The 27,663-nt window shown below is 39.8% G+C and overlaps 5 protein-coding genes across 5 annotated transcripts; 3 read left to right on the top strand and 2 right to left on the bottom strand.

The window, feature by feature from the left end:
• Positions 1-13,924: 13,924 nt before the first annotated feature.
• Positions 13,925-14,431, top strand: LOC137948381 (MA3 DOMAIN-CONTAINING TRANSLATION REGULATORY FACTOR 3-like). The gene has a single exon (XM_068794465.1). It carries the CDS (start codon positions 13,925-13,927, stop codon positions 14,429-14,431), a length of 507 nt encoding a protein of 168 aa, XP_068650566.1.
• Positions 14,432-14,456: 25 nt separating this feature from the next.
• On the bottom strand, positions 14,457-19,029 carry LOC137948236 (uncharacterized). Its single transcript, XM_068794243.1, has 4 exons — positions 18,756-19,029; positions 18,009-18,110; positions 16,385-16,545; positions 14,457-14,778 (listed from the first exon to the last, which is right to left on the bottom strand). The coding sequence occupies exons 1-4, from the start codon at positions 18,841-18,843 to the stop codon at positions 14,671-14,673; spliced, it is 459 nt and encodes a 152-aa protein (XP_068650344.1). The 5' UTR covers positions 18,844-19,029; the 3' UTR covers positions 14,457-14,670.
• A 1,370-nt stretch (positions 19,030-20,399) lies between these two features.
• Positions 20,400-21,699, top strand: LOC137948380 (blue copper protein-like). Its single transcript, XM_068794464.1, has 3 exons — positions 20,400-20,526; positions 20,632-21,051; positions 21,377-21,699. The coding sequence occupies exons 1-3, from the start codon at positions 20,400-20,402 to the stop codon at positions 21,697-21,699; spliced, it is 870 nt and encodes a 289-aa protein (XP_068650565.1).
• On the top strand, positions 21,645-24,314 carry LOC137948990 (probable receptor-like protein kinase At1g49730). The gene is made up of 7 exons (XM_068795237.1): positions 21,645-21,775; positions 22,734-22,992; positions 23,085-23,137; positions 23,216-23,283; positions 23,369-23,458; positions 23,682-23,748; positions 23,844-24,314. Exons 1-7 carry the CDS (start codon positions 21,712-21,714, stop codon positions 24,152-24,154), a joined length of 912 nt encoding a protein of 303 aa, XP_068651338.1. The 5' UTR covers positions 21,645-21,711; the 3' UTR covers positions 24,155-24,314.
• Positions 24,315-26,196: 1,882 nt separating this feature from the next.
• Positions 26,197-26,685, bottom strand: LOC137948379 (RING-H2 finger protein ATL70-like). The gene has a single exon (XM_068794463.1). The coding sequence runs from the start codon at positions 26,683-26,685 to the stop codon at positions 26,197-26,199; it is 489 nt and encodes a 162-aa protein (XP_068650564.1).
• Between the last annotated feature and the right edge of the window lie 978 nt (positions 26,686-27,663).

Genomic DNA, 27,663 nt, shown 5'->3' with positions numbered 1-27,663 from the left:
AGACCTCCCGGGATGACCTATGGTGTCGATTTGAGGAGATGAAGGTCGGGAAAGGTTTTACGGAAAGTCGAAAAGGGATGATGGAAGACAAACGCCGCCAGAGGAGGCCGGAGAGCGATTAGGGCTCGTTGCCGGGAGCCGTCACAGGGGGTTCCAAGGGAACGCCGACCCTGGTTCGAAGGGGAGAACTCAGATCCCGATTAATTCTTCCTTTCTTTCATTCGTTCCACGGACCTTAAGTTAAGTCCGAAAATTCCAATTATTACAATGTTCCCCTACGGCTTCCCTATGCGTGACTGAAAATAATTTAAATTACAATTATGCCCAAGTCCCTTTTCTGGCCCCTAATTCCCATGCATCTTATGTCTGAGTCAACTCACCTCGTCGCCTCTGGGTGACCCGTCCTGCTATCAAGTCCACAACATCACTCCCCCCCTTAAAAACAAGGTTGTTCGCAATCTCGAACGTGGGTAAGCCTGCTGGAAAACATCAACGTCCTCCCACGTAGCGTTGCTGGCGTCGGAGTGGGTCCACTGAACTAACACCTCCCTGCGGTGGGCATTCTAACGAGCATTTAAAATGTGGTGTGGCATGAGGGATAACTGACCTTCTTCCATGGGTGGTAGAGATGGGGTGCGTGGATGATCACTGCCCTTGACGGGCTTGAGAAAGGACACATGGAAAACATTATGGATCCGCGCTTCTAGGGGGAGGTGGAGTTTGTAGGCTACCTCACCCACCCGCTGAGAGATGGCGAATGGCCCAAAATATTTGGGCAATAACTTGTGCCTGCCGCCTGCCATGGAGGACTGTCTGTAATTCTGAAGTCGCAACCAAACCAAGTCACCAACGGGGTACTGAGCATCTCGGTGGCCTTGATCATAATACTCCTTCATTTTGACCTGGGCCTGCCACAGACGAAGGTGAATAACCACGAGCAACTGATCCCTCTCTATCAGAGCAGCGTCAAGTGCGTCCACTCTGGTGGACTCTGGAGTATATGAAAGAAGCTGAGGGGTCCCTGTCGTATACAACCCGGAACGGAGTCTCCTGTAAAGCCGTGTGGAATGAGGTATTGTAAGCATATTCTGCCCAAGGAATGCAATCCACCCATTGATGTGGACGATCGCCCACTAAGCATCGGAGATACATTTCAATGGTGCGGTTGAGAACCTCTGTCTGGCCATTGGATTGCGGGTGATAGGCGGAGGAAAAATTCAACTTGGTGCCGCATAGGTGGAATAAATCACGCTAGAATTGGCTAGTGAAAATGACGTCCCTGTCACTGACAATGGACTCGGGAATGCCATGGAGCCGCATGATGTGAGTAAAAATTGTTTTTGCTACGGAAGTTGCGGTGTAGGGGTGTTCCAATGGAAGGAAGTGCCCATACTTAGAGAACCTGTCCACTACCACCAGAAGAACAGACTTGCCATATGACTTCGGAAGACCTTCAATAAAATCCATGGAGATATCAGACCAAACCTGAGTGGGAAGCTAGAGGGGTTGGAGGACCCCGGCGGGGCTCAAATACTCGGCCTTGTTGCGCTGGCAGACTGTGCACGCAGTGACATATGCAGTAACAGCTGACTTCAGACCATCCCAATAGAAATCCTTCCTAAGGTGGAAAAGAGTCTTCTGGATACCCTCATGATAACTGTTATGATAAGCTGAGAGCACGGTAGCAATGAGAGGAGAGTCTGGGCTCAAGTAAATGTGGTGCCGGTAAGTAATAACACTGTCACGAACGCGCCATGCAGAGGGCAGGTGGCCTGCTGTGATTTTCTGGCTTAATGCTTGCAACTCGGAGACCAAACTATGCTCGGTCTTGATCGTTTCCAGCAACGTAGGAGTGGGCTGACTAATGGCATACAAATGAGCGGAAGAATCAACTCTACGGGAGAGAGCATCAGCAACTGTATTCAACCGGCCCGCTCGATGTTCCACAGTGAAGTCGAACCCCAGTAACTTACTGACCCATAACTGCTGCGGGGAGGTAGAAATACGCTGATCCAACAGATATTTCAAACTATAATGGTCAGTGCGGATGGTAAAGTATCTCCCCCATAAATAAGGGCGCCAATGGCGCACCGCCTTGGCTAGACCAATCAATTCTCTTTCATAGGCGGCCAGTTTATGTTGGTGTAGCGGAAGTTGTCGGCTGAAATAGGCGATAGGGTGGTTGGCTTGTAGTAGAACCGCTCCTATGCCACTACCTAAGGCATCACATTCCACTATAAACATTTCCCCAAAATCGGGTAGCCGTAATACCGGTGTAGTCGCCAGTGTTGTTTTCAGATTCTGAAAGGCAGTGGCGGCCTCATCAGTCCACTGGAAGGAGTTTCTATGCAGCAGATTGGTCAATGGTGCGGCGAGGGCTGCATAGTCCTGAATGAATTTGTGGTAATAGCCTGCTAAGCCCAGAAAACCCCGCAAAGCTGAAATGGTGCTTGGTACTAGCCACTGGGTAATCGCTGCAATTTTGTCTGGGTCCACTGTAACCCCGGCTGCTGTAATAAGATGTCCCAAATAAGTACCCTGTTGGCGCCCAAAGGTACACTTTGTTCTCTTCAAATAAAGGCGGTGAGCTCGGATAAGTTGAAAAACCTTTTGGAGGTGGTTCAAATGGTCTGGCCAGGACTTGCTGAATATGAGAATGTCATCAAAAAATACAAGAACAAATTTGCGGAGATAATCTGTAAATACCTCGTTCATCAATGTCTGGAATTTGGATGGGGTGTTAGATAGGCCAAATGGCATGACAAGAAACTCGAAGTGCCCGTGATGAGTACGGAAGGCTGTTTTCTGAATATCTGGACGAAACATACGGACTTGATGATACTCCGAGCGCAAATCTAACTTTGTGAAAAATTGGGCCCCAAATAATTCATCTAACAATTCATCAACCACCGGAATAGGGAATTTGTCCTTGACCGTCTTGGAATTGAGTTCTCTGTAATCCACGCAAAATCTCCAAGTCTGATCATGTTTCTTGACAAGGAGGACTGGAGATGAAAAAGGAGACGTACTCCTCCTGATGATTCCCTATTGTAGCATAAGCTTACATTGTCGCTCAATTTCATCTTTCTGTGAATGAGGGTAGCAATAGGGCCTCACTACTACCACCTTAGAGCCTGCCTTCAAACAAATCCTGTGGTCACATCTTCGTAGTGGAGGAAGTTCCGTAGGTTCTTGGAAAACATCCGAATAGTGCTCCAGTAAATCTTCCAATGACGCTGTCCAGGGGGGCTGTTTCTGGAGTAGATGCAATTGCAGGTGAAAATCTGCCTTGCTCCCCTGTAACTGTAATTGTTTGTCTGCCCACTCAAAAGTCATGGTTAATGCGGTGAAGTCCCACCAGATTGGTCCCAAGGTTTGCAACCACTTAATGCCAAGAACCATATCAAAGCCAACTAATGGAATAATTAAAAATTCTGCTTCAAATTGAGTTCTTCCACAGAGAATAAGACAACCTTGCTGATTCCATAACTCGGAAGTCTCTCCCCATTGGCCACTGACACGGAGGTCATAGGGCGAGGTTGCACGTGCAATTGTAGTTGCTGGGCTGCACTACTGCTAATGAAGTTATGGGTGCTCCCGGAATCAACCAAATTGAGGAGAGGCTGATCATTGATGATGACGCGCAACTGCATAGTTTTAGTAGATTGGCCTGTTATCGCGTGCAGTGAAATTTCAGGTTCCGGTTCGTCCTCGACCTGTTCTGTGGAAATGGGCTCTTCCTCCTCATTATCTTCCCCTTCCAACCAGAATAGTTTCTGGCATTGATGCCCAAAGGTATACTTCTCATCACAGTTATAACACAACCCCCGTGATCTGCGGTCTTCCATTTATGCTCTGGATAATTTTTTAATAAATCCCGGCGTAGGCTGAGCAGCCTTAGGCACTGGGGAAGAGCCTGCATTGGTGCCGGATCGCCATGTGCTACTAGGGGCCGACCTGTTGTTTGACCAAGGTTTACGATTCTGGATTTTCTGTTTTGCCTCTAGAGTGCGGTCTAAGTTCATTGCTCGGGCTAAATCAGGGGGAGCGAGGAGCTCAACCTCCAACCTCAGTGATTCTGATAAACCAGCAGTAAATAACCCCACCTGTTGGTCCACTCGGACTATCTTACTGGCTCTGGCCAATTTTTCCTGAAACGCCTTCTGATACTGCTCTACTGTGCCCGTCTAGCGCAACAGGACTAGGTCCCCTAATGGATTACTCTGAGCAGGCGGACCAAATCGAATCGTGCATGATTCCTTAAATTCCTCCCAGTCGATGTTTGGATTTTCCATTTCAAGTTGATGGCCCCATAGCTGGGCTTCATCGAGCATGTGGAATGTGGCTATTCGAACTTTCTCAGTTTCCACCGTTCTTTGATGGGAGAAAATTTTTCCACATCTGTATAACCAAATTAAGGGGTCCTCGGATCCCTTGAACATAGGAAAATCCAACTTAGTGTATCTAGGGATAGTCCCACCCCCAGACCCCGAGCTTACACCATTCTCTGTGTGATCACTGCGACCCATACAATGGTCTCCCTGCCTTGCCGCAGGGGTCCTCCTTTCTCCACGAGGAGTAGGATTTCTTGCCCCCAATAACTCATCGAGTTTTTCAGAAATCTGTTGGATTTGAGCATTTACCTGAGATCCTCTGTTGTCCATCAAAATTGCCAGACGTCCCTCGGTTTCATCCTGGCTCGCTTGAATCATGCTTCTGACGGTAGATACCCAATTTTCGCTATTCGACGGTTCTCCCATTTCGGCCTGCTCTGATACCAAGCTGTTGTGTTCCCAGGCCCTAGCTCGAGTTACACGACGGAGGGAGGGATCACCTTGCTGTTTCAGAGTCGAATCTGGCCACCGAGACCTCCCAGGATGACCTATGGTGTCGATTTGAGGAGATGAAGGTCGGGAAAGGTTTTACGGAAAGTCGAAAAGGGATGATGGAAAACAAACGCCGCCAGAGGAGGCCAGAGAACGATTAGGGCTTGTCGCCGGGAGCCGTCACCGGGGGTTCCAGGGGAACGCCGACCCTGGTTCAAAGGGGAGAACTCAGATCCCGATTAATTCTTCCTTTCTTTCATTCGTTCCACGGACCTTAAGTTAAGTCCAAAAATTCCAATTATTACAATGTTGCCCTACAACTTCCCTATGCGTGACTGAAAATAATTTAAATTATAATTACGCCCAAGTCCCTATTCTGGCCCCTAATTCCCATGCATCTTATGTCTGAGTCAACTCACCTCGTCGCCTCTGGGTGATCCGTCCTGCTATCAAGTCCACAACAACGTGAGAAGCTTGAATATATTATGGGAAAAATACCACTCCCATAAGAAACTGATGCTTCCTATACAAAGTGGTATTTTGAAAATCAAAAGGTCAAGGGGTGGTTGCTAACCTCTATGTCATCGGATATTATGAAGCGCTATATTTGACTACGCACCACACGTAAAATTTGGAATGCTCTAGCCAAAGCTTCTACGATGGGTCAGATGAATCGTAACTTTTTTCATTGAATTAGAGAGTTTTCTCTACCAAACAGACTGGTTACCCTCTATCAATGTATTATGGTGATCTCGTGAAAATTTCCCAAGAACTTGATCATTGTGACAGGATTATAATGAAAGATCCTGTTTATGTTATCGCCTATAGAAAATTCGTTGAAAGATTGAGTGTACATATTTTCTAAATGGATTGGATGCAGAATTCGAACAAATACTAGGCGAGATTCTCAAAAAGGACTCGATATTCGATCTTGAAGAAGTCTATGTTTACGTACGTCGTGACTCCATTCGTAAAACACCTCTAAATGGTGAAGTTGATCATGTTGAGTCATCTGCAATGGTGGCATGTAGAGCTAACCCTAAAACATCTCAACCAACTGGTCCTACCAGTGATCAAAATCGGACATCAAGATCTCAAAATCGCACCTTTGAGATTGGAACAACAAAATCAAAACATATTTGTACTCACTGTGGTGAAAAATGGGCATACAAAGTCACAATGTTGTGAACTAATTGGGTATCCAAAATGGCGGGATCCTACCAAAGCACCTCGCAAAAGGAACTCTAAACCAAATAATCATGCTTTTGTTGCAATAGTAGAACCTTCCACCTCCAACACAATTGACCATGCATCAACTTTAATTGCTACATCTGGTAAGGTTCTTCATACTTCCACTCCTAGTAGTAATAGTGAATGAATAATTGATTCTGGTGCTACTAATCACATGACCTTTGACAATCATCATATTTAATTTATGAAACCATCTGAACAACATATTATATCCACAACAAATGGTACTCCCTCTCATGTTATTGGGGAAGGTTCAATCACCCTTACTGAAAATCTAAGTATTGATTTTGTATTAGTTGTTCCAATCCTCAATCATAATTTATTATCAGTAGCTCAAATAACTCTCACTCTGCATTGTATTATGATTTTTTTGCCTAACCGTTGTGTTTTTAAGGAAATTCGAACTCGGAAGACAATTTGTTATGGTACTTGAAAGGGAAAGTTTTATTACCATGATCTAATGCCAGAGAGTTCTCATCAGTTAGCTCAAGCATTCTTCATGAATAAATCTGCAGATTCTGAAATTTGGTTAGGCATAAACGGTTGGGTCACTTATCTTTTGGATATTTAAAGAAATTGTTTCCAAAACTCTTTACTCGATTATCTATTTCAAAAATTTAAGTGTGATGTATGTGAATTGGCTAAAAACCATCATGTTCCATTTCAAATAAGCATGAATAGAAGTCCAACACCCTTTATGATTATCTACTCTGATGTATGGAGTCCAGCAAATATAGCCTCTCTTAGTGATAAACGGTGGTTTGTTTCCTTTATTAATGATCACACTCGTATGACTTGGATTTGCTTAATGAAATAAAAAAGTGACGTTAGTTCATTGTTCAAACAATTTCACAGAATGATAGCCGCTCAATACCATTATACAATACAAACTCTCGGCAGTGACAATGGTGGAGAATTTGTTAATCAAGGTTTGAAAGAATATCTAGATGATCATAGTATTACTCATCAAACTACTTTTCCGTACACCCCTCGGCAAAATGGGCTTGCAAAGCGAAAGAACCGCCACCTTCTTGAGGTTGTTCGTGCTTCCTTATTTGAAGCTCATATGTCTGCTCGTTACTAGGGTGAAGCCATCACAACTATAACTTATCTTATCAACCAAATACCCTCGATTGCATTATAATTTCAGACCCTCTTGAGTGTTCTTCATGAAGTCGTAAGTTTACCTATTGTGCCAAATCTGCCACCTAAAGTTTTTGATGTGTGTAGCCTTTGTTCATCTTCATAAGCCATTGAGAAATAAATTAGAACCCCATGCTTTCAAGTGTCTTTGTTGGTTATGCTCAACATAAAAAAAGTTATCGTTATTATCATGCTCCCTCTCGCAAATTGTATGTCACTCTTGATGTTGTATTTCACGAAGATAACATGTATTATTCTACTCTCCAGTTTTCAATTCAAGAGGAGAACAAAATTAAATTGCAAACCCCTAATCATTATTCAGACAACTTGGATATTACAAGTGATGAGTATTCAGATTATAGTAGTGAACATTAAAATAATACAAATGAGCATGATTCACAGGATGGAAACAGTCAAGACCAGATGGAAGTAGTGCAACCAGAATCTTAGTCGACTACTTCCTCCCTTCATAATGTACAAGTGGGTCAATTGTTTTTTGAGTCTGAGTCCATGTCTGAGCCTCAGGTAAGTTCTAAAACTCAACTAAGAGTGATACCTCATCGAACCACAAGAAGAAAACCTAAAGTTAATTATGAACCACTTCTCAACTCTAAATCTCAATATCCCAGGCATAATTTTGTGTCTTACCATAGATTGTCAAAGGAAAATGAAGTATTTGTGAATCAATTATATATTATAATTATTCCTAGTAGTGTACATGAAACCTTGAAAGATCCTAAGTGGAGAAAAACTATGAATGAAAAAATGAGGTCCTTCCAAAAGAATTCAATATGGGAAGTGGTTGACTTACCTGTAAGAAAGACATCAGTTGGATGTAAGTGGGTATTTACTATTAAATATAATACTGATGGCACCATTTAAAGGTTCAAAGCAAGGCTCGTCGCCAAAAGATATATTCAAACCTACGGGGTTAATTACATAGATACATTTGCACCAGTAGCCAAGATCAATATTGTTCAAGTTCTACTATTTCTGGCTATGAATCTTGATTGGCCCTTATATCAATTTAATGTTAAAAATGCATTTTTGCACAGAGATCTCCAAGAATAAGTATATATGGAATTACATCCTGGATGTACTATGCAAACCAAAGGATGCAAACAAGTATGTAAACTGAGTAAGTCCCTATATGGTTTGAAGGAGTCCCCGAGGGCATGGTTTGGAAGGTTCACCAATTTTATGAAGTCTATTAGATACAAGCAAAGCAGCTCAGATCGTACTCTATTCTTAAAATCTATTAAGGAAACAATCACAACTCTTATTGTATATGTTGATGATATGATAATAACTAGGAATGATCCAGAAGAGAAGAAATCATTGCAAAATCATCTTAGTAGAGACTTTGAAATGAAAGATTTTGGCAACTTAACATACTTTCTTGGTATTGAAGTGTTAAGATCGAAGGAAAATTTTTCTATCTCAACGAAAATATACTTTGGATTTATCGAAGGAAACTAGTATGACAACATGTAGTCCAGTTAATACTCCCATTGAAGAAAATTTAAAAGTGGGAACACATTCAAATCAAGTCCCTACTAACAAGGAGCGTTATCAGAGACTAGTTGGGAGGTTAATTTATATTTCACATACCAAATCAGATTTAGCTTATGTACCAAGTGTGGTTAGTCATTTTATGCATTCTCCAAGTGAAGAACATATGAATACCATCAACCGTATCTTGCGCTAGTTGAAATATCTCCAGGGAAAAAAATTTGTTTAAAAACGGAGGCAACTTCAAAATTGAAGGTCATATCGATGCTTATTAGGCTGGGTCAATAGAGGATCGATGATCTACATTTGGATATTTTACATTTGTAGGTGGAAATTTGGTCACTTAGAGAAGTAAGCAACAAGAGGTGGTGGCTAGATTGTCTATTGAAACAGAATACAGGGGAGTGACCAAAGCAATAAATGAATTATTATGGATCAAGAATTTGATGCAAGAACTACACACTGAGCAAAAAAGTCCTATGAAATTAAAATGTGATAGTACAACAGCAAGTGATATTGCCCACAACCCAGTTCAACTTGATAGAACTAAACACGTTGAGGATAGACACTTTATCAAGGAAAAGCTGGAAGTAAAAATTACTGAAGTCCCTCATGTCCAGTCTCAAGATCAGCTTACCGATATGCTGACCAAGGTAGTGTCTTACCGAGTTTTTAACAATTGCCTCAACAAGTTGGGCATGAGTGATAACTATGCACCAACTTGAGGGGGAGTGTTGAGATTTCCTCACTTATATATTATAATATATTCTTTCCTTGAACAAAATATATTGTAATCCCTGTAATCTCTATAATTATGATCGATCTTACCATGTGTAGCTTATTACGATCTATAAAATGGCTATTTATGCCAGACAGAGTGAATATCACATTAATACAATTCAAACCTTATTTTTGACTCCCCTATCATAACCTGCTAGAAGGCTTCCAGAATTCAGGTCGGTAGGCCTGAATGACGACACCAATTCCGATAAAGGGGCTTTCCAGCTACTACAATTAGCCATGTTTGGGTTTTTCATAACAATGTTTTCCTCGTCACCGCAACTGGGTAAACACTGCGTTGTCATCCTCACCGAGGACGCTCATGAGTTCTGCCAAGTCGATAATCTCATGCTCAAGTGGCATCACATCTAAAACTGATTGGTTCTGAAGTACTTGACATGGGTTTGGCTCGAAGGAATCCAACAACCCATCAATGACATTTACCCGAAGTACTCAATTATTTCTCAAAGGAGCAATTTGACGAATTGATTTAAGCTTTTTGAGGATTCTCCCTTTCATCCCCTTCATCTTGCCTGTCACAAACAAAGCCCATTTTTGGAATTGAAACAGAATGGAAGCGAATCACCCCTCAAGCCGGTTCGCCCCATCAAGAAATGTAGGAATAATTCCAATCCCGACTGGAAAGAAAACTGACAAATTCCTATCAAGAGAAGCAAGCCATTTTCACTCTAGAAGGACTAGGAGGTGAGCCTAAGACTCATTTTCTGATCATCATACAGTCGTGCCTCCTACAATCCAGTTATTGGCAATAAAACGATCGCAATGTCGGCAACAACAATATTAAATCCCAAGATCTAGGCGTCAGATAGCGAGGAAATAGAAAGAAACTTACAGGTTGTAAACATGGAAGACAGGTTGCTTCCATTAAGGCACCAGATGTCGATCAAAAGAACGAGCTTCTTTCGTGGTAATCAATGAGGATCGTTGATATAAAACACATGCGCTCTAACCAAATTTAGTAACTTTAAAATCATTTTTCCCATCCATAAAAAGAGAAGAGGTTGTAGCTGCAAGTCAGTTAAAACTGCCAAATACAATAATGGGACATTTTTTAACATATCTAACATTCTCCAACTTACACATTCTCATAATTAATATGTATCAATGAATATTGATATATTTTCAAAAATATTTCCCGTAGATATAATATATTTATACCCAAACAAAGAAGATTAAATTACATGAATAGTGACGATAAGTCCTTTAAGTAAAGTATTACCTTCCATGTATTATATTGCAACTGTCTCCTTTGAATAAGAATTGCCCACCAGTTACAACATCTCTTCTTTTGATGGAAAAAAAGACTTTAAAATTACAAGATCTAGTCTAGCAGAGCGCCTGTATTTTTACATCAACGAGTGCGCCTATATTTTTACATCAACGAGCCCCTGAATAAACGAGTCAATCTTCTTTTGGAAATTGATTGCCATGAGAGGAGGTATGTCTTTCTATTAAAGAATAAGAATTTTATTGTATTTAGAAATTGATTTGTTTTATTATTTGGTATCAGAGCCAGGTTGGGATCCTAGGACCTGTAGGTTATGGAACTTACAAGTCACATGATCGCAACTTGGCTCTGATACCAAATGATAGCCCATAGGTCCCAGAATCGCAACTTGACTTTAATACCAAATGATTAAACAAATTATTTTCTTAACACAATAAAATTCATAATCTTTAATAGAAAGACACACCTCCAGTCATGGTGATCAATTTTTAGAAGAAGATCAACTCATATATTCAGAGGTTCGATAATGGAAAAACATAAGCGCTCTGCTAGACCAAATCCCTAACCTTGAACTCCTTTTTTTCATCAAAATAGGAGAAATTATAATTGCTGGAAAGTTTCAACTATCCACTACAACCTACATCCAAGGAAAACCACTTCCTCATTAATGGGTGATTTTTTAAACATGTCTAATACTCTCCCACTTGATCTATTCACATACTTAATATGTATCATTGAATATGAAACATGTTTAAAAATGTTTTCCATGGATATAATATCCTTATACCCAAACAAAGAAGACTAAATCACATGAATCATGACGGTAAGTTCTTTACAGCAAGTATTACCTTTCACGTATTACTATGCAGTTGTCTCCTTTGAATGAGAACCTTATGTGGCACATATCTTTATGAATAAATTTCCAAATGCTCATTCAAGGTCATTTTACATTGTCATTCTTTAACTTCATGTATACAACTAAATAAGAGAAGACAAAAATGAATTTAATGGAGTTTTTAAATTGGCAAATTGTGATACAAACATAAAGGGAACCTCAATTACTTAAAATTACATAATAGAACTGAGTTTCATATGTTCAACATGTTCCTTATAAGTAGCGTGCGGTAGACCTTATGTCAACCAATCAACAATCATTAATTTGGTGTTGATGTATTCGACAACCACTTTGTTTGTTTTGACATGTTCTCGAATAGCTAAGAATTTTATGTTAATATGCTTACTACAACTTTCACTCTTATTGTTCTTGGCCAAAAACATTGTTGCGGAATTAATGCATTAAATCCTCAATGACTTAAAAATTGTTTCAAACCCTGAAATAAAACTCTTCAACCATATAGCATGTGAGGACACTTCAAAACATGCTACAAATTATGCTTTTGTGATAGAAGTATCAATCGAGGATTATTTTGCACTTCTCCAAGAAATGACCCCTCCAACTAATACGAAGGCGTATCCTGATGTTGACTTTTTCGAATCAAGGCAGCTAGCAAAATCAGAGTCTGAATATCCAGTCACTTCTAGATAATCAGATCAATTATACGTAAGCTTGTAGTCTTTAGTCACTTGAAGGTATCGCATGACTTTCTTTGCAGTTTTCCAATGGTTTAAAATAATTACCCATTATTGACGAAGTTGTTTCCCTTGGATATAGGTTGTAGTGGACAATTGTAATTGCTCTGCAGTTACAACCTCTCTTCTATTGATGGGAAAATAGGAGTTTAAGGTTACGGGATATGGTCTAGCAAAGTGTCTGTGTTTTTCCATCAATGAACCTCTGAATAGACAAACCGATCTTCTTCTGGAAATTAATCACCATGACAGGAGGTATGTCTTTCGGTTAAAGATTAGGAATTTCATTGTGTTTAGAAATTCATTTATGAAATTTCTAATCTTTAACGGAAAGACATACCTCCTGTCATGGAGATCAATTTTCAAAAGAAGATTGGCTCGTCTATTCTAAGGCTCATTGATGGAAAAACACATATACTCTACTAGACCAGATCTCGTAACCTTAAACTCTTATTTTTCCATCAAAAGAGGAGAGGCAGTTACAACTATCCATTACAACCTACATCCAAGAGAAACCACTTCCTCAATAATGGGTCATTTTTTTAACGTGTCTAACATAATGATCTTTGAGTTTTAGGGGAATGGAAAGGAAAAGAGACATGAATTTGAAAAGTGGAAGAGGGTGGGGGAAGCAGAGAGAATGATAGCAGTATTCTTCTTTTAGGTCCCTTCTGCTTGACACTGGTCTCCAACGGCTGTAGAAGTTGAATGCTGCAGGAGGGGCAACGGTAAAAAACCTTGCTTCTTTGCAATCATTTCCACCCATCTTTCAAAAGTCCAATTTCTTTACAAAAGCTCGAAAAATTTACCACCATGGTTAGTTGGCAGCACTCTCACTGTTTTTTACTGTTTGAGATAATTTTTAAAAGCAACTGCTTTAGATACGATAATCAAGATATTATAATTTATTTTTGTAGTTGATTTTTAAATATAAGTATTTAAATATGAAATTTTGTTAAAATTATTATTAAAAAAGGTGAATACCTTTTTTTCATTGCTTTTACCTTGTTCTCCTTTGTACCTCTTGCCCAAGAGATAGAAGAAAAAGTGGAGAAAGGGTTACACCTCTTTATTAGTGGATATGAGGGAAAGAACTGTCTCGCTTTGAGTTGAAATAAAATGTTGTAGATACATTTAAAAAATAATTTTAATTCAAGCCGTCTTCTTCAGTGACCTTAAAACTTCAAGAATTAATAATTCAACATGGTATCAGAGCAAGTACTCGTATGTGGGCCTCCACCCAAATTATCCACATGTAGAGCCACAAAAGTGTACATGAGTGGGGATGTTAAAAAATAATCTCACATGGATTAGTGAGTAGAAAGACGTTTTATCAGTTGGAATGAGGCTTGTAGGTGCATTAAGAAACTTGGCGTTTCCTTTTTCCACCATGGGGTTGTGAAGCGGGCTCTAATTGTTGCTATGAAAATCCGACCTGCCGAACCTCTTGTGTTGAAATTACTCAAAGAAGCTGTTGATGAAGGCTTTCTAAGTTCTAGTGAGATGGCAAAGAGCTGAGAGTCTTGATGATCTCTCACTAGATATCCCAACAGAAAAATCCATGTTTGAGGAAATGGTTCCAGTCGCCATAGCTGCCGGCTGGCTGGATGCCTTATTCCTGAAATCCTCGGAAGGGGAATCAAGGGAAGTAGATGATGACAAAGTAAGGAGGTACAAGGAGGAAGTGGTGACCATAAGCCACAAGTACTTCCTTTTGGATGACATACCGGAACTTATCCGCAGCCTTGAAGATCTGGGTTCTCCAGAATTCAACCCAATATTTCTGAAGAAGTTGATCACCTTAGCAATGGACAGGAAGAACCAAGACGAAAAATTGGCTTCAGTATTGCTTTCTTCCCTTCATAGAGAGATTTTCTCTACAGAAGATATCGTTAATGGATTTGTTACGCTCTTGGTATCTGCCGAGTATATTGCTTTGGACATACTGGATGCATCAAATGAGTTGGCTCTCTTTCTTGCCCGAGCTGTGATGGATGACATCTTAGTCCCCCTAAATCTAGAGAAAATTAGCAATAGGCTTCCTCCAAATTGCACTGGAACTCAATCAGTGCCACCCTAATTAGAAAATATCTTCCAACAAGAACTAACCGAGGAAGCTTTACCAGCTCATTTTCTTTAATGACGTTCAACAGACATTACAGTTTTCAGGTGCTGCAATTATAGATGGCTGCAAATAAAACTGGACACCTCACCTAACAAGTATAGACAACAAGTTTGCTGTGCACGAGTTCTTAATGACAGATCAAAGAAATATATGCATCTTTACAGAGAAACTATTGATACATAATGAGTCTCTAATTAGCTATCAGCAACGGACGAACCAAACTTGATCTGGAAATTAAAGGAGATGCAAGTCAGAGTGTGGCCATCTGGGTCCACTATCGTCATCTTGAGCATATAGTTACCCTGCATAATTATTGAGGACATCAGATAAAATTAACATTACAGTATAAACCAGCTATAAAAATTATCTAAAAGCTATATTGTGTGTGTGGTTGTGAACAAGCTCCACTCCCACTCCCCATATTGTCTTCTCTCTTGTATTTCATCTATAAGAGGCATTTAACATGCAATGTATGAAGCAGTCAATTGTGTATTGACGAGTAACACTAGTCAAAGTAGCATGATTCTTGTTCTCCATCTATCTTCATTTTTATTGTTAAGTTGAGTCCAAGGCCCATCCCAAAATGACTAGCCAACTTAAGAAACTTCTTTCCCAACTAATACACTCAAGATTTTTGAACTCATTGATCCATGTAAGACTATTCCTTAACACTCCCCCTCACTTATAAGCCCTATTTTGTGGCTCTACAAGTGGATAATTTAGGTGTAGGCCTTCTTTTTTGTGGCTCTACAAGTGGATAATTTTAGGTGTAGACCCTCTTTTGTAGCTCTACAAGTTGATAGTTTTAGGTGTAGGCCCTCTTTTGTGACTCTACAAGTGGATAATTTAGGTGTAAGCCTTTTTTTTTTGTGACTCTACAAGTAGATAGTTTAGGTGTAGGCCCTTTTTGTGGCTCTATAAGTAAATAGTTTAGGTGTAAACCCTATTTTGTGGCTCTACAAGGGGATAGTTTAGGTGTAGGCCCCCATATTACCTACTCTGATACTATGTTAAATTGGGTCCAAGGCTCATCCCAAAATGACTAGCCAACTTAGGACACCTCTTTCCCAACTAATACACTCAAATTTTTTAACTCACTGATCCATGTAGGACTATTCCTTAACAATTATCTTTTCAGTAAGTGACAATGCTTGTCTAAAAAACACAAAAGCAATCAAAAGAGAGCTAACTCAGGTAGCTGGCTGAGAGGAGAATACAAAATCTCCATCCCCAAACGGGAATGCGTGCTGAAACACCATGGGCACTCATTCACTGAGAAGTCCAAGATGTGGTAAGGCAGTCCAAGATACTATGAGCACATTTTTATTTTGTAATTAATTACTATATCAGCATTACTTCTTTTTTTCTGAAGAGGATCATTGAATATTTTCATTACTTCATTTGCCAGTAGGTTAGAGAGAGAACCTACAACGCATTACTTTACAAAAATCTTAGCTTGTGCTGAAAGGATACCTGATTTGGATGAACAAATGGTGGCAGACATGTTTAATAACAAGACAACAAACAGACACTGCAACTCGTTCAGTCCATCTATTCCAACTAAACTTGTCAATGTTTTCTTTTGTCCAATGTCCCTTTTCTTTCTTTCTTTCTTTATCTTTCCTAAGTGTTTTCTTCTATCATCAGATGGTTTGATGAAAAAAGTGAAATCTTTTATTTGTTATTAATTTTTCATACCAGTAGTTGACTAAAACCAATCCACCAACAGAGCCACGGAAAGTGCCAGTCAAGTTCAGTTTTTATAGTACTGGTTTAAAGCTACTTGTTCAACAAACTCAAAGTGTCCTCATACAAAAAACTATGACGGCATAGGAAGTGAAGTTCATCAATGCAATACAAACAATCATAGATATGCATATCAAACAATTAAAAGGAGAATCGACTTACTGGTGGGGTGTATCCAGGTAAACTCTGGGAATGAGAAAGAACAAAGTTGCCAGCTGGGATAGGGCAGGATGTCTCCTCACAGAGTTTGTGGATCTCCTCATGGATGCGTATCCCAAAGAAGTATACATCAATTGTTACCTTCCCTTGACTGATTGGTTTGTCTGTATCATGACATTCAGAAAGTCCACAATCATGTTAAGCAGTATTTAGAGACAGTAAATATTTAAGCACTCAGGAACATTGCATCTCAGATTGGACGTGCTTTCAGTTAAAATAAATTTTACTTTTAAATATGTATATGACACATGCTTTCATCTGCGTTAATCCAAACAAGGTAAATTGACCTTTTTATATACACATGAGTACTAAGAACTTCAGTAGATCAGCTGCATTGAAGTTGTTCAAGGAAAGAAAACTAATACATTGCAAGCATATTTTAGTGAAATTTTCTCATGATTGGCTTAGTCAGATTCTAAACAAAGAAATGAAGTACTAACTATTATTCAATATGAACAGCAAAGAAAAGAGTTCAAAAAGAAAAAAGAAAAAAGAAAAAAGAAAAAAAGAAAAAAAAAGGGTTACTCAACCCACTTCCCTCATAACTGCTTTTTCTGTTTTTAAACAGGGGAATTAAAAGCTCAAATACAAAGGTCCTGGAATGAAGGTAGATTACTGATAGAGGTACTTATTGAAACTCCATCCAGTCATAGTGATAGACCCACAACATCAACACTCTTTTATGCATTTCAAAACCTAACTTATTGCTTATATTCTTTGCATGATCTAGCTTAATGATTCATTCAAAAAGCATTTCTGTTCCATGCAACTATTTATATAGAAATCAAGACCAAAACCTAGAACTAGAGTTCAACTAAAAGCCGAAAAGGCATAAACAACTCGTTCAAATTTAGAAATTTGACCATGTAAACTGACAATTCTTTACGCGAACAGTAAAAAAAATCATATAAAAAAATTAATGTAATACCATATCATGTTGATAACTATCAGTAATCAACTTCATTAGCATGAATAAACTAAAATTGAACTAGTACACAATGTACAATCATTAGTATGCAGGATCCAGTGGTTATTAATGGAAAAGACTAGATAACGAGTCATATTTTTTAATTAAACAGCTGAAGTTAACAGGGAAGGTCAGCATAATAAATACATGCAGTTCCATTTCTGCAGATTTGGAGTCAATGACCAGTCTCCAAAAGTGTCTCCAGTTATCCTACTTATCAAATTGTTGTCCTGCAAATGCATGCTTCATATTTTGTAACAAATGATGTTCATTGCATAATCCATCCATCATAGAGCCCATCAGGTCAAAGGTTATGAGTTAACAATCCAGATTCTACCTTTTGATACACTAAAACACCAATAGACGTGGAAACAAAATGCAGAAACAGGACATGTCAACGGGAAGTCGGATACAAAACCTTAGATGAGCAAGCTAAAAGTAGAACATGTGCGCTTAGAAAGAAGAAAAGATAAAAGTAGGCAGACTTGTCATATACGCCAATGTATCATAGTCTATCAGTTCCAAACTCAAAGCATAGCAGATAAACAAAGCAATAACAAAAATTGCCATGACAAGGATTTATAAATCGCTAGAGGTTACCAGTCGTTGCAGAGACGCTGAAAGTAGCTGGCTTGCCTCTAATCACAGGTTCTGGAGAGATATCAACCCCCGTGACTTCAACCTCATAATCAGGATTGTGATCTGTAATCATCACAATAACATCCAGAAGAAAAGATCAACGATGGATCCCGCCAGTAATGAGCAGACCAGAGAGATTCAACAGCTATCAAGCACGATGGTCTTTTTCTTTATTATTTCAAACGAGCAACTCGATCAACCATACAGAGAGAACATGTCATAAAATGGTTTTGAAGTGGATTATCATACAAGTTTCAAGAGATGATTATAATAAAGAAATCAGATTCCAAGTGACAATTACGAAATTGAGAGATCAAAATCCAATATTTGATTTCCCAACAACATTGCTCTGAAGAAAAGAGTTGGTAACAGCTAAAGATCAAAACTTGCGTTAAATAAACGCAGAAAGTTGTTTTATTTTTTCGTATCAACAAACTCTAGCCAAATAAGCGAATTGATCAAACCGCATGCAAAAATTAGAGTTGTTCCAGGCAGAAACTCACGAGTTTTAACTTCATCCTATCCAATCAAAAAAGAAAGCAAAGATGGGGAAAAAAAACGCAAAAAGCAAAGAAAATCTAGATATCAGCAAAATCCCCAACAGAGGCAACAATAAAATCAAAGAGGAAATAATGATTAATGTCCATAAACAAGAAACGAAAATTTCCCCCCAAGAACATTAGTAAAAAAATCTGTCAAAAGCCTCACCGCAGTACTGAACTCTGGTTGCTTGTGCCCAAGGCAAGAGCACTAAAAGCAGGGAAAGGAGAAGGAAAGCGTAGGAAGACGCTGCCATGGCTTGACGCGATGTTCAATAAGAGTCAAGAGAGAAAGAAACGCTCAGAGAGATTCGCATGAGAGACGAAAGACCCTCAAGGACACACTGATATTTGAAGAGAAGGGAAAGAGGTGAAGAGGAACTTCGGATCAAGGAAGGAAGATGCGGTGGTTTGGCGGGACAGGACACCAGACAGGTCCAAAGAAGAAAAGGATAAATAAATAAAAGCAGAAAAAAAAGAAAAAGAAAGAGAGGACGAAAGAGTAAGGAAGACTGAGAACAGTGACCAGCCTTTACTGGCTCTCAGATTTTTTTGGTGCAGGTCAGAAAATAAATTTTTACAGAGATCCGCTAAATCCGGCCAACATTCTTAAAATAAACTAAATCTAGATAATTATGAATTACTAATGAGTTAATCCATTGCATGAAATATTAATCAAGCTTCATAATCACAAGCTCCGCGTCCTTGTCTGCCGAAACGACGCCCCAAGAAACTGGGTAAAATTTCGAAACTGCATTTTTGCAAAAAGAAAAACTTTAAGGAATAATCAAATCTCTATTTGTGGCTGCCGGACAAAAAACGGAAAGAATCTTTACTAGGATTAGATTGTAATATTTTACCCTGCTCGGCTGTTATGATTTGTTTTCTTCTCAATTTCTGAAAGCCGGAGGGATTGTTTATTCATGACGATCGAATAGTTCGTTGACAATAACCACTCATCAGCTTTTTATTTTTTGGATTCACGTACACCTCTTATTCCTTAGGTAGGTTTGAGGGAAGGGGCAGATAAACTGTCGGATAGATAGAGGAAATTGAGGAGGGTGCTTCGATGCCTGGAAGGGTATCTTTAATAGGTTGAAATATCATGATTTCATCTGCCTATTTTGAATTGGTCGAAATTTCGAATTTATTCGGGTTGGTACGTAGGCAGATGTCGTCTTCGTCCTCCAACCTGTTTAATTACAGAGTTTGGTAAGATGTATTGTGCTTGTTTTTCTAAGCAAAAAGTTAAAAGAGTTTTAGGAGCCGGAGAAAAGAGAAGAGTCTATTGACCTTAGCGACCGTTTCGAAGAAGGAAAAGAAAAAACGCGAAAAGAAAAAGGGAACGTTGCAGAAGAGGAAACCGCATTGATGTCATTTACAGTAATAAAAAAGTAGCGGATGACGCGACAGTGGAGACAGAACTGTAGCAAAGTCGAAGAGGTTAGATTTGCCATCACTTTCTTGAGGAGAGCTGGGCAGCCAAGCGTTTCAATGGATAACCGACTGTACTTCTAAATTCTAATCTTAATCAACCGAACACCGTTACGTCCTTTGGGTTGCTAAAGAAATTTGTCTTGTCAGTTTCTGTGTAAGATTTAAGCACAGTTTCTTATTCCAAGTCACCCCTGCTAGCGACTCGATCCATGTCTCTGTTATGACTTTGCATTCGCCAAATCTGAACTCTCTGATGTTTCTGTATTCTACATGGTGCAACTGACAGTTGCATTCGGATGAAAAACTTATGGGCACAGATAGAAAAATAATCACTCCCACGTCCTTTCTAAGAGCAGTAACTGCAGCAGCTTGCGCCATGGTGGTGCGATGCCATTATGCATTGAATCACAGCGTGGGAGAATCGTTTTGGTCCATTCCTCCCTCCGAAGACTTCTATTCTAAATGGTCTGCTAATCACTTCTTCCGAGTTGGTGATTCTTTGGGTACTAAACCTCTCTGTTGCAGAGATTCATCTTCTAGTTGAGTTTCTTTCTTTGTCTTTACTCCTTAGTAATTTATCTTCTTCATCCTGTCTTTGGGGTTTTCAGTTTTCGAATTTGAGACCAATTTCCACGACGTGATTCAAGTTTCGAAGAGGCATTACGAGAACTGCTGCACAGAGAGGCCCCTCCAGACATTCAGGACAGGTCCTGCCACTGTGACTCTGGCAGAAGTGGGTGTCTACTACTTCATCTGTTCTGTGGCAAACTACTGTCTCCTCGGCCAGAAGCTCTCAGTGGTTGTACACTCCTTAATTCCTGCTCCACCTCTGCAACAACCACCACCATTTTCTCCCTCTCTTTCGCCCGCTTGGCCTCCCCATCCATCCAGTCCTCCGGTCGACCCAACAAGTCCCGCACCCGCACATGGCAGTCTCCCCGTGCCATCATCCTCTGCCCCTGCAACCAAGACAAGGCCAGTAGTTCAACCATCAGAATCGCCAGCTCTTATCCGGAGCTGCTCTGCTCGTTTCCTTAATGGGCACCCTTATCTACGCTTTTTGTTTGTAAAGATCATATTGGTTGTCCTCGTACGGTTGTCTGGATAGTCTGCTCTGTGTGGAAGCAAGGAATTTGATTCCTCGTTCATGGCAATTTTGGGGACAAGAGTTCAAAATTCGAAGTGCGGCTGCCAGCCGGGGTGTGGATATCAACTTGAGCAAAAAAATTTGTAAATATCTTATCTTAGATAATATCATTACTGTGATTGTTATTGGCTTCAACACTTTCATGAAATAGCAATAATAGAGCCAGTTTGATTGCCGAACGCCTGCAAAAAAATTGTGTTAAGCAGTAGCGAAGTCGTTAATTCCAATCAGTCTGTCGGCTGAAGCCTGTGTATGGAATCCATTGACGAGAATAATGATGATGCAACACCCAGCTCCCTACTCTTTTTCCAAGACTACCAGTGAGAACTTTACTGACCATTGTACCCCTCTTTACCCGGGCAAGTTCTTTTCTTTTTTTCTCGCCGAGCTGGAAAGAAGATTTCTGGGGTTCCTCTCCCGCTTCCCTTCTCTCTACCCAACCACGATAAAGTTACAGATTGGTGAAATGGAAATTCTCGTGGTAGACGGATCGTCGACTTTCAGAACCAAAGTCCACTCGAGGCATTAAGTATACCCAGAAATGGATAGAATTCTGGGTAGAATCAAAGAGTTCTTATTTCCGTGTCTTTATGTGATGCCTTCGTGTATGTCATTTTCCATTTCTTTCTTGTTTTCCTTGCTGCTTTTATCTCAACTTTCTTTATCATTGTTTAGTGGTAAACTGGTTAATTTTTGTGACTATGACAAAGACAATCTTGATTTGCTAACTGCGGCTGTATATTTTCATCAGTTTCCTTAAGTTTTGTTTTGCACATATAGTTGGGATGTAGAACTGGCGCGTAAGTTAATTTCTTATAAGCTAGTGGAAGGGAGGTATTATTTACTTAAAAACTACTAAGCAAAACGCTGGATTATTTTGTGTCTGAGAATTCGGGGGAAGTGTGGGTTCTTAAAAATTGAGTTTAACTACGCAATTCTAGTCTACTTATCTAAAACAGATCCTAGATTTACAACTTCTTGTTTAAAGTTTATGACTTAGTAACTGAAGTTCAGGGCAAAACTTGCCTTGAACTGAATTACAGTAAGTTGAAGCTTCTTATTTCTTTTAAACATTCAAACTGTTGTGTGTGTCTAGATTTCTCAACTGCAGTTTACAGTTTTTGATTAAGCAAAGGCTGAGTCCCGATGGTAACCCCATCCCATGTAAAAGTATACCAGCGTGCTCTTTGGAATGGAGAAAAGAGTGGGAGTGCTTGTCCCATGTGCATTTCTGGTCCGTGGGAGGATGTGCTTTTATATATTTTAATTTATGCCTGTTGAACTGTCATTGAAGGCCCTAGGCTGCTTCTGGGTCTTTGATTTTGGTACTAATATATGAAAATTTTGTCAGGCAGTTGAGGCATTACAGTTTTACTTTGAAATGTACTTCATTATTTTCACATCCTGTTCCTATCCCCATTTTTTTTATTAAGGAAGATTACTTGCAGCTCTGTTCTTAATATTCTAGAATCCGTACTAAAATTTGCACATGAGGACACTTTACTAGCATTCTGAATAAACGCCTTCAGCAAGAGCGCATTTATATATTTCTTCTTTGTGAAGGCCCTCCTTATCCATCTGTTAGGCACTTCAAATTGAAGGAGATTAAAAGTGCAACAGCCAACTTTAGTACATTCATGGGAAGTGATTGTTATGGAGCTATATATAGAGCTCAGTTCTCCAGTGGCCTTATTGCTGCAGTGAGAGAAGTAAGAAATTTTGGACCTGAAAATGATGCCTTCTACAAACAAGTGCAAATCCTGGGCCGTCTTCATCATCGCCACATTGTCACGCTTCGAGGGTTTTCTGAAGGATGTGATAGGTTTATTTTTTATAGACTCTAATCAAAGTTGAAGCTTGACATTTCTTGAACATCAATATGTGACTCTTCCTGTATCCTTTCTTACATCACAGGTTTCTTATATTTGATTTCGTAGGAAATGGGAGCTTGAAAGAGCTTCTTCGAGGTACCTTTAGAAAGTTGTCCAAATGTTTTTACTTCTTGTGGATTTCACACATAATTTGACATAGTAAGGTCTGGACAGATCCACTTAAGACTCCTTTGAATTGGAAGACCAGATTGCGGATAGCTACTGATGTTGCAGCTGCTTTGGTAGGTTGCTCAGCATGAGTTTGTATAGGTAGAAGCATGAAGTTTTTTGGTCTTTTTTAAGCTCTACATTTCATGTTTTTTGTAGGAATACCTGCAGTACTTTTGCAACCCTCCAATCCTCTATGATTTTGTCGATTCAAGCAATGTTATGTTGGACGAGAATTTTGCTGCCAAGGTATCCAGATATTTCTGTTGCAACATGGTAATCGTGTGTTTCTGTATCTGGGTCCAAGTGTATGAACATGCTGACTCTTGTGTCAGTTTTTGCCCTGAAAAGGATGTCAGTGGAACTGAGAAGAACTTTTGCAAGAGATAGTTGTTACCTTTATGATCCATTTTTTACTATTTCAAAATAATAAGTAAGACAGATAAGTGTAACCATATGCCTTGATTTTCAGCTCTCTGGCATGGGTGCTCTTGGGTCTGCTGGCAGACATTTTTGTACGTCAGAGTTCGCATGTTCAAGTGGGTTAAAATTATATTGTTGCCATATTATTTGTTTTATCTGTGAGCCCATGCTCCCAATGTAGCAAGAATCACTTACATATACTCTACTGCAGGTGAAACAGATCAGAAACGTAAACACATAATGTTCCAGTTTGGTGTCTTGATTCTTGAGCTTATAACTGGTCAATATCTAGGGAATGGAGAGATGGAGGTGGTTGAATGGGTCCAAGGATCTGGTTTCACTAATTCGATGCATAACATGGTGGATGCTGATCTGGGCTATAGTTATGACTCCAATGAACTTAAAAGTCTTCTGATCATAGCAAGGTTGTGTACTAAAAATGATGGTGAGCCAATGATTTCCGTTCCGCAGGTACTTCGGTATCTGCAAAGACGTATAGAAGCCTCTATTTCTCATGTATAGGGTTTCAAACAGCTTCTTCTGGTTTCTTGTTCTGAGTTCTATGACTAAGGTTCTTTCATTTAGGTCTGTGTGGTTAGCTGATCTGCATTAGCTCTTTACTTTTGCTTGATCTGATCTTTCAGTGTTGACTATAGCTAAATCTGCTCTAGCTCAAGTTCATGTAACCTAGATGTACTATTGAAATACTTTGGAATCTAAAGGAAAAATAATTTGGCTATCAGGTATTGATGCACAATTGTTCTAGTTTTGGAGTTGGACTGTGAGAGCTTTAATGAAACCGTGAAAAAAGAGTGAGGTGCCCTTTAGCAAGGTTCTCTTGATTTATATTGGCTTGTTGGAAGCACATCATAAACTTTTCTATACGGCAACATGGGTAAAGTATGTCTTTCATTTCATTTATCATTCAAAAAGGAAAAAAAAAACTGCATAGATTGGAAATCAAACTTTGAGGCGTTACTAAGTCAATCATAGATTTATTTTCATTATCTAAATTAACCCAACCAAATGAATAAATGACTTGAAAAGTCAATGACTCTAAAGGACTTATCTATTTTCTCTGTTGTTATGGAGTTGTGTCCTCTGCTTCCTTGCCAGAATTTGGGCTTTGGCCATATGTTTAAAATCTAAGATTGGAGAGTCTAACGCATATACGATAAGAACTATGTTAAAAGACACCCACGTGTATAGGGGTGACATGATTAGTAAATAAGGAGAACTTTCATAGAGATGACATAGAATTGTAATTATACAGCTGGTGTATATCCTCTTATGTCTTTTTCCCTTTTGAAGCATATAGCCATAAGGGTATTGTAGTCATTGTAAACACCTTCACACAATTATAAATATAACCTCAAGGCATGGGGTAGAGCATTCAAGCCTTTTCCTCTTGGCTCAAATTCGTCCATACACTTCTCTTTCTTTTCCTCTTCTTTCTCTCCATTGGTTTCTTCTCTCTTCTCTCCCAAGAGCTAGAGTTCTTCTCTTCTCTCGATCCCTTGAGATCTCTTATGTGTATGTCTTGGCCCTAGAAATCAACAAACTAATTTTCCATTATCCTCACAGCAATGCTGGCAGTCCTTCACTTGTTGACAGACATCTTAGTCTTGATTTGCTAGTGGGGGAAAGGTCCTAGAAGAATAATTAGCGTCAACATAGATTTTAGGTAAGCATGGTGTGGAGATATACTTAGCCACAAGGATCATTTGGAGGTGAACCTGTATGGATGTAACAACTGCAAAGCTCCTTAGGTACTGTTTGGGCCCTGCGTCTATGGGAGTCCTTCTCATAGAACCTCTGTCCATAGGCCATTTTTCTTTGAACTCCTGGCTGGAGTTCAGTCTGCCAAACACCTTGATAAACCCTAACTGAGGTTCCTTTAATAAGAACTGTTCTCCACTGGGAGCCATCAGGAACCAAGGGCAAACTTTCCCTCCTCTTAAACTTGCTCCATACCTGCCAAAGGGTTTTACTGAGAGGTTCCCGACAGGTAATGGCAAATTATTATTTAAGCTGTTTGGCAGTTAGAGATTTTACATTGGCTCTCTTTCCATCAAGTTCTTCTGCACTTTTTTACCAGAGCTGAATAGGTGTATCCTTTTTTCACTAGTTTTGGTCTTCTGACAGATTTTACTATCAGGTAAGACAATATTACTAGTACATGCATGATGGCTACAGAATGTAGGTCTCATTGCTGCTTTGGGTTCTCCCTGTATTGTATATCTTTGGAGGTCTGTGCAGTTTTGGGCTGCTAATTTCATTGTTTTGTACAAATTATATTGAGATATTTTGGTTTTTATGCATCCAGTACTTGAGAGCACTTCCTTAGATGTCATGAATATAAATCATCATCATTACTCGCAAGGATCTTATACAAAGCTCAGTGTGATTTCTTGTCATATAAGATACAAAACATTGTTGATTTACCAAAAAAAAAAAAAAAAAAAAAAAAAAAAAGAATTATCATGATAAGGCTACTTGCTGGTGTAAATGAATGGAGATTATACAGCATCCTGTATCCTGTTCAGCATCTCTTTCTGTCTGCCTCACACACGAGCTGATGCCAGAGGGGTGGGTAGAGGACTGGGCGTGGGTGACATGCGACATATGGGGCAAGTAGGGTGCAAGCGCAACCAAGCATCCACACACTTGAGATGAAACAAGTGCCCACAGTCTGGCAGCAACCGTAGCAAATCACTGTCCTTATAATCAGCAAGGCAAATGGAGCAGCAAGAAGCAGTAGTGTCCTTCTTCTGGAGCTTGACTGCAGAGTAGAGAAGCTTGGGGTAGGTCAGTAGGGTCACTTCATCAAGGCCAGCTTCTAAATCAGGCATTGGTTGCTGACTTGGCGTAACATGGACATCCGGAGTGTGGTGAGATGGGGGAGGCTGATGAGGCCTGGTGCAGTAGTAAGAGGCAAGGGTGATGGTAGTGATGAGGATAAGGACACCCACAGAAACACCAATGCCATAGCCAAAGCCATTCATCTTGTCTGAACCAAACATCCCAGAAGATCCAACCCAAGTTGTGTTCATGGCTGCTGCTGCAACCTCTGAATCTGGGGGTTGATTCAAGTACAGGGGTGGTAGTGGTGGTGGGGGAGGCAGTGGTGAAGGGGGCTGGACAAGGAAGAACTGGTCGGCCATGGGCGGATATGTCTAGGAACGTGAAGATGGAGGAAGTTCAAGGGAGGTAGATGGTCAAAGGTTTGGGAATGTCAAGGGTGGAGGAGTGGTAGAGATTTGAAACGAAGCTAGCAAGGTGCACAACCCCTCTTGAGGAAGAAGTATTGATCCATACATACACATAAGATATACAGAAAACCGTTGACCTCAATAACTTCATGACAAATATAGCATTAATTATTCTCCACGTCTCTTTCAGACTCTCCTTTCCTTGTTTGAGAACTACACTGAACGTTATTTGTGATTTAATATTACCTTATGGATTATACAATAAGTATACACATTACATACGTTTAGGGAAATGGGAACCACTGAACCGGAAATTCGGCTAACAGAGTATCGTCCCCATGAACGAGACCCTTTCTGGCTCTTTGATTGCATCTTTTGCTCCCTCCGTCGTCCCTACCATTGCTTCCAGATGACAGATATATCCAGAGAGACCTACTCTGTAATAGGTAACTGAGGTATGCATATATTTTTTGAAATGCTTCATGGTGATGTGAAGATTAAACAAGCGAATCTCAGTCTGGGAGGAATGTTTCATAGTACACTTTTCTTCTCTCTAGTGCCAGTCTTCATAAACCCTTGATGTGAAGAACATAAACGAGGATGAAAAGGGGCACTAGTCTCTTTTTCACCTCGAAGGGAGGAGTTGGCATGTTGTGCACGTCTAAAGCCACACAGAAAACCGAATAAAATGTCTCTCACCGTAATCAACCATATCGGTCAAAGTTGCTGGGAAGAGTACTCTTGCAATTAAAGATGAAATTGTTTTCCACGCAGTGACGCAGCCCTACGAATCATCGGTTCACATTCAGAGTGAGAGAG

Source organism: Aristolochia californica, unplaced genomic scaffold (genome assembly GCF_029961685.1).
Source record: "Aristolochia californica isolate CCGP_79_NKW_82.1479 unplaced genomic scaffold, dmAriCali1.0.hap1 SCAF_13, whole genome shotgun sequence".
Lineage (NCBI taxonomy): Eukaryota > Viridiplantae > Streptophyta > Magnoliopsida > Piperales > Aristolochiaceae > Aristolochia > Aristolochia californica.
This window is presented reverse-complemented; position numbering and strand designations above follow the sequence as displayed.

Bases quoted from the DNA above. Each gene is read 5' to 3' on its own strand.
- LOC137948381 (XM_068794465.1), top strand. From the start codon at position 13,925: ATGGTTCCAGTCGCCATAGCTGCCGGCTGGCTGGATGCCTTATTCCTG.
- LOC137948236 (XM_068794243.1), bottom strand. From the start codon at position 18,843: ATGGCAGCGTCTTCCTACGCTTTCCTTCTCCTTTCCCTGCTTTTAGTG. The intron at 18,111-18,755 runs GTGAGGCTTTTG...TGATGATTACAG, and splicing joins AACCAGAGTTCAGTACTGCG to ATCACAATCCTGATTATGAG. The intron at 16,546-18,008 runs GTAACCTCTAGC...GTCATGATACAG, and splicing joins CAGCGTCTCTGCAACGACTG to ACAAACCAATCAGTCAAGGG.
- LOC137948380 (XM_068794464.1), top strand. From the start codon at position 20,400: ATGGTGGTGCGATGCCATTATGCATTGAATCACAGCGTGGGAGAATCG. The intron at 20,527-20,631 runs GTACTAAACCTC...TGGGGTTTTCAG, and splicing joins CCGAGTTGGTGATTCTTTGG to TTTTCGAATTTGAGACCAAT. The intron at 21,052-21,376 runs GTTTCCTTAATG...TGTGTTAAGCAG, and splicing joins TATCCGGAGCTGCTCTGCTC to TAGCGAAGTCGTTAATTCCA.
- LOC137948990 (XM_068795237.1), top strand. From the start codon at position 21,712: ATGGATAGAATTCTGGGTAGAATCAAAGAGTTCTTATTTCCGTGTCTT. The intron at 23,138-23,215 runs GTACCTTTAGAA...AGGTCTGGACAG, and splicing joins CTTGAAAGAGCTTCTTCGAG to ATCCACTTAAGACTCCTTTG. The intron at 23,284-23,368 runs GTAGGTTGCTCA...TGTTTTTTGTAG, and splicing joins CTGATGTTGCAGCTGCTTTG to GAATACCTGCAGTACTTTTG.
- LOC137948379 (XM_068794463.1), bottom strand. From the start codon at position 26,685: ATGAACACAACTTGGGTTGGATCTTCTGGGATGTTTGGTTCAGACAAG.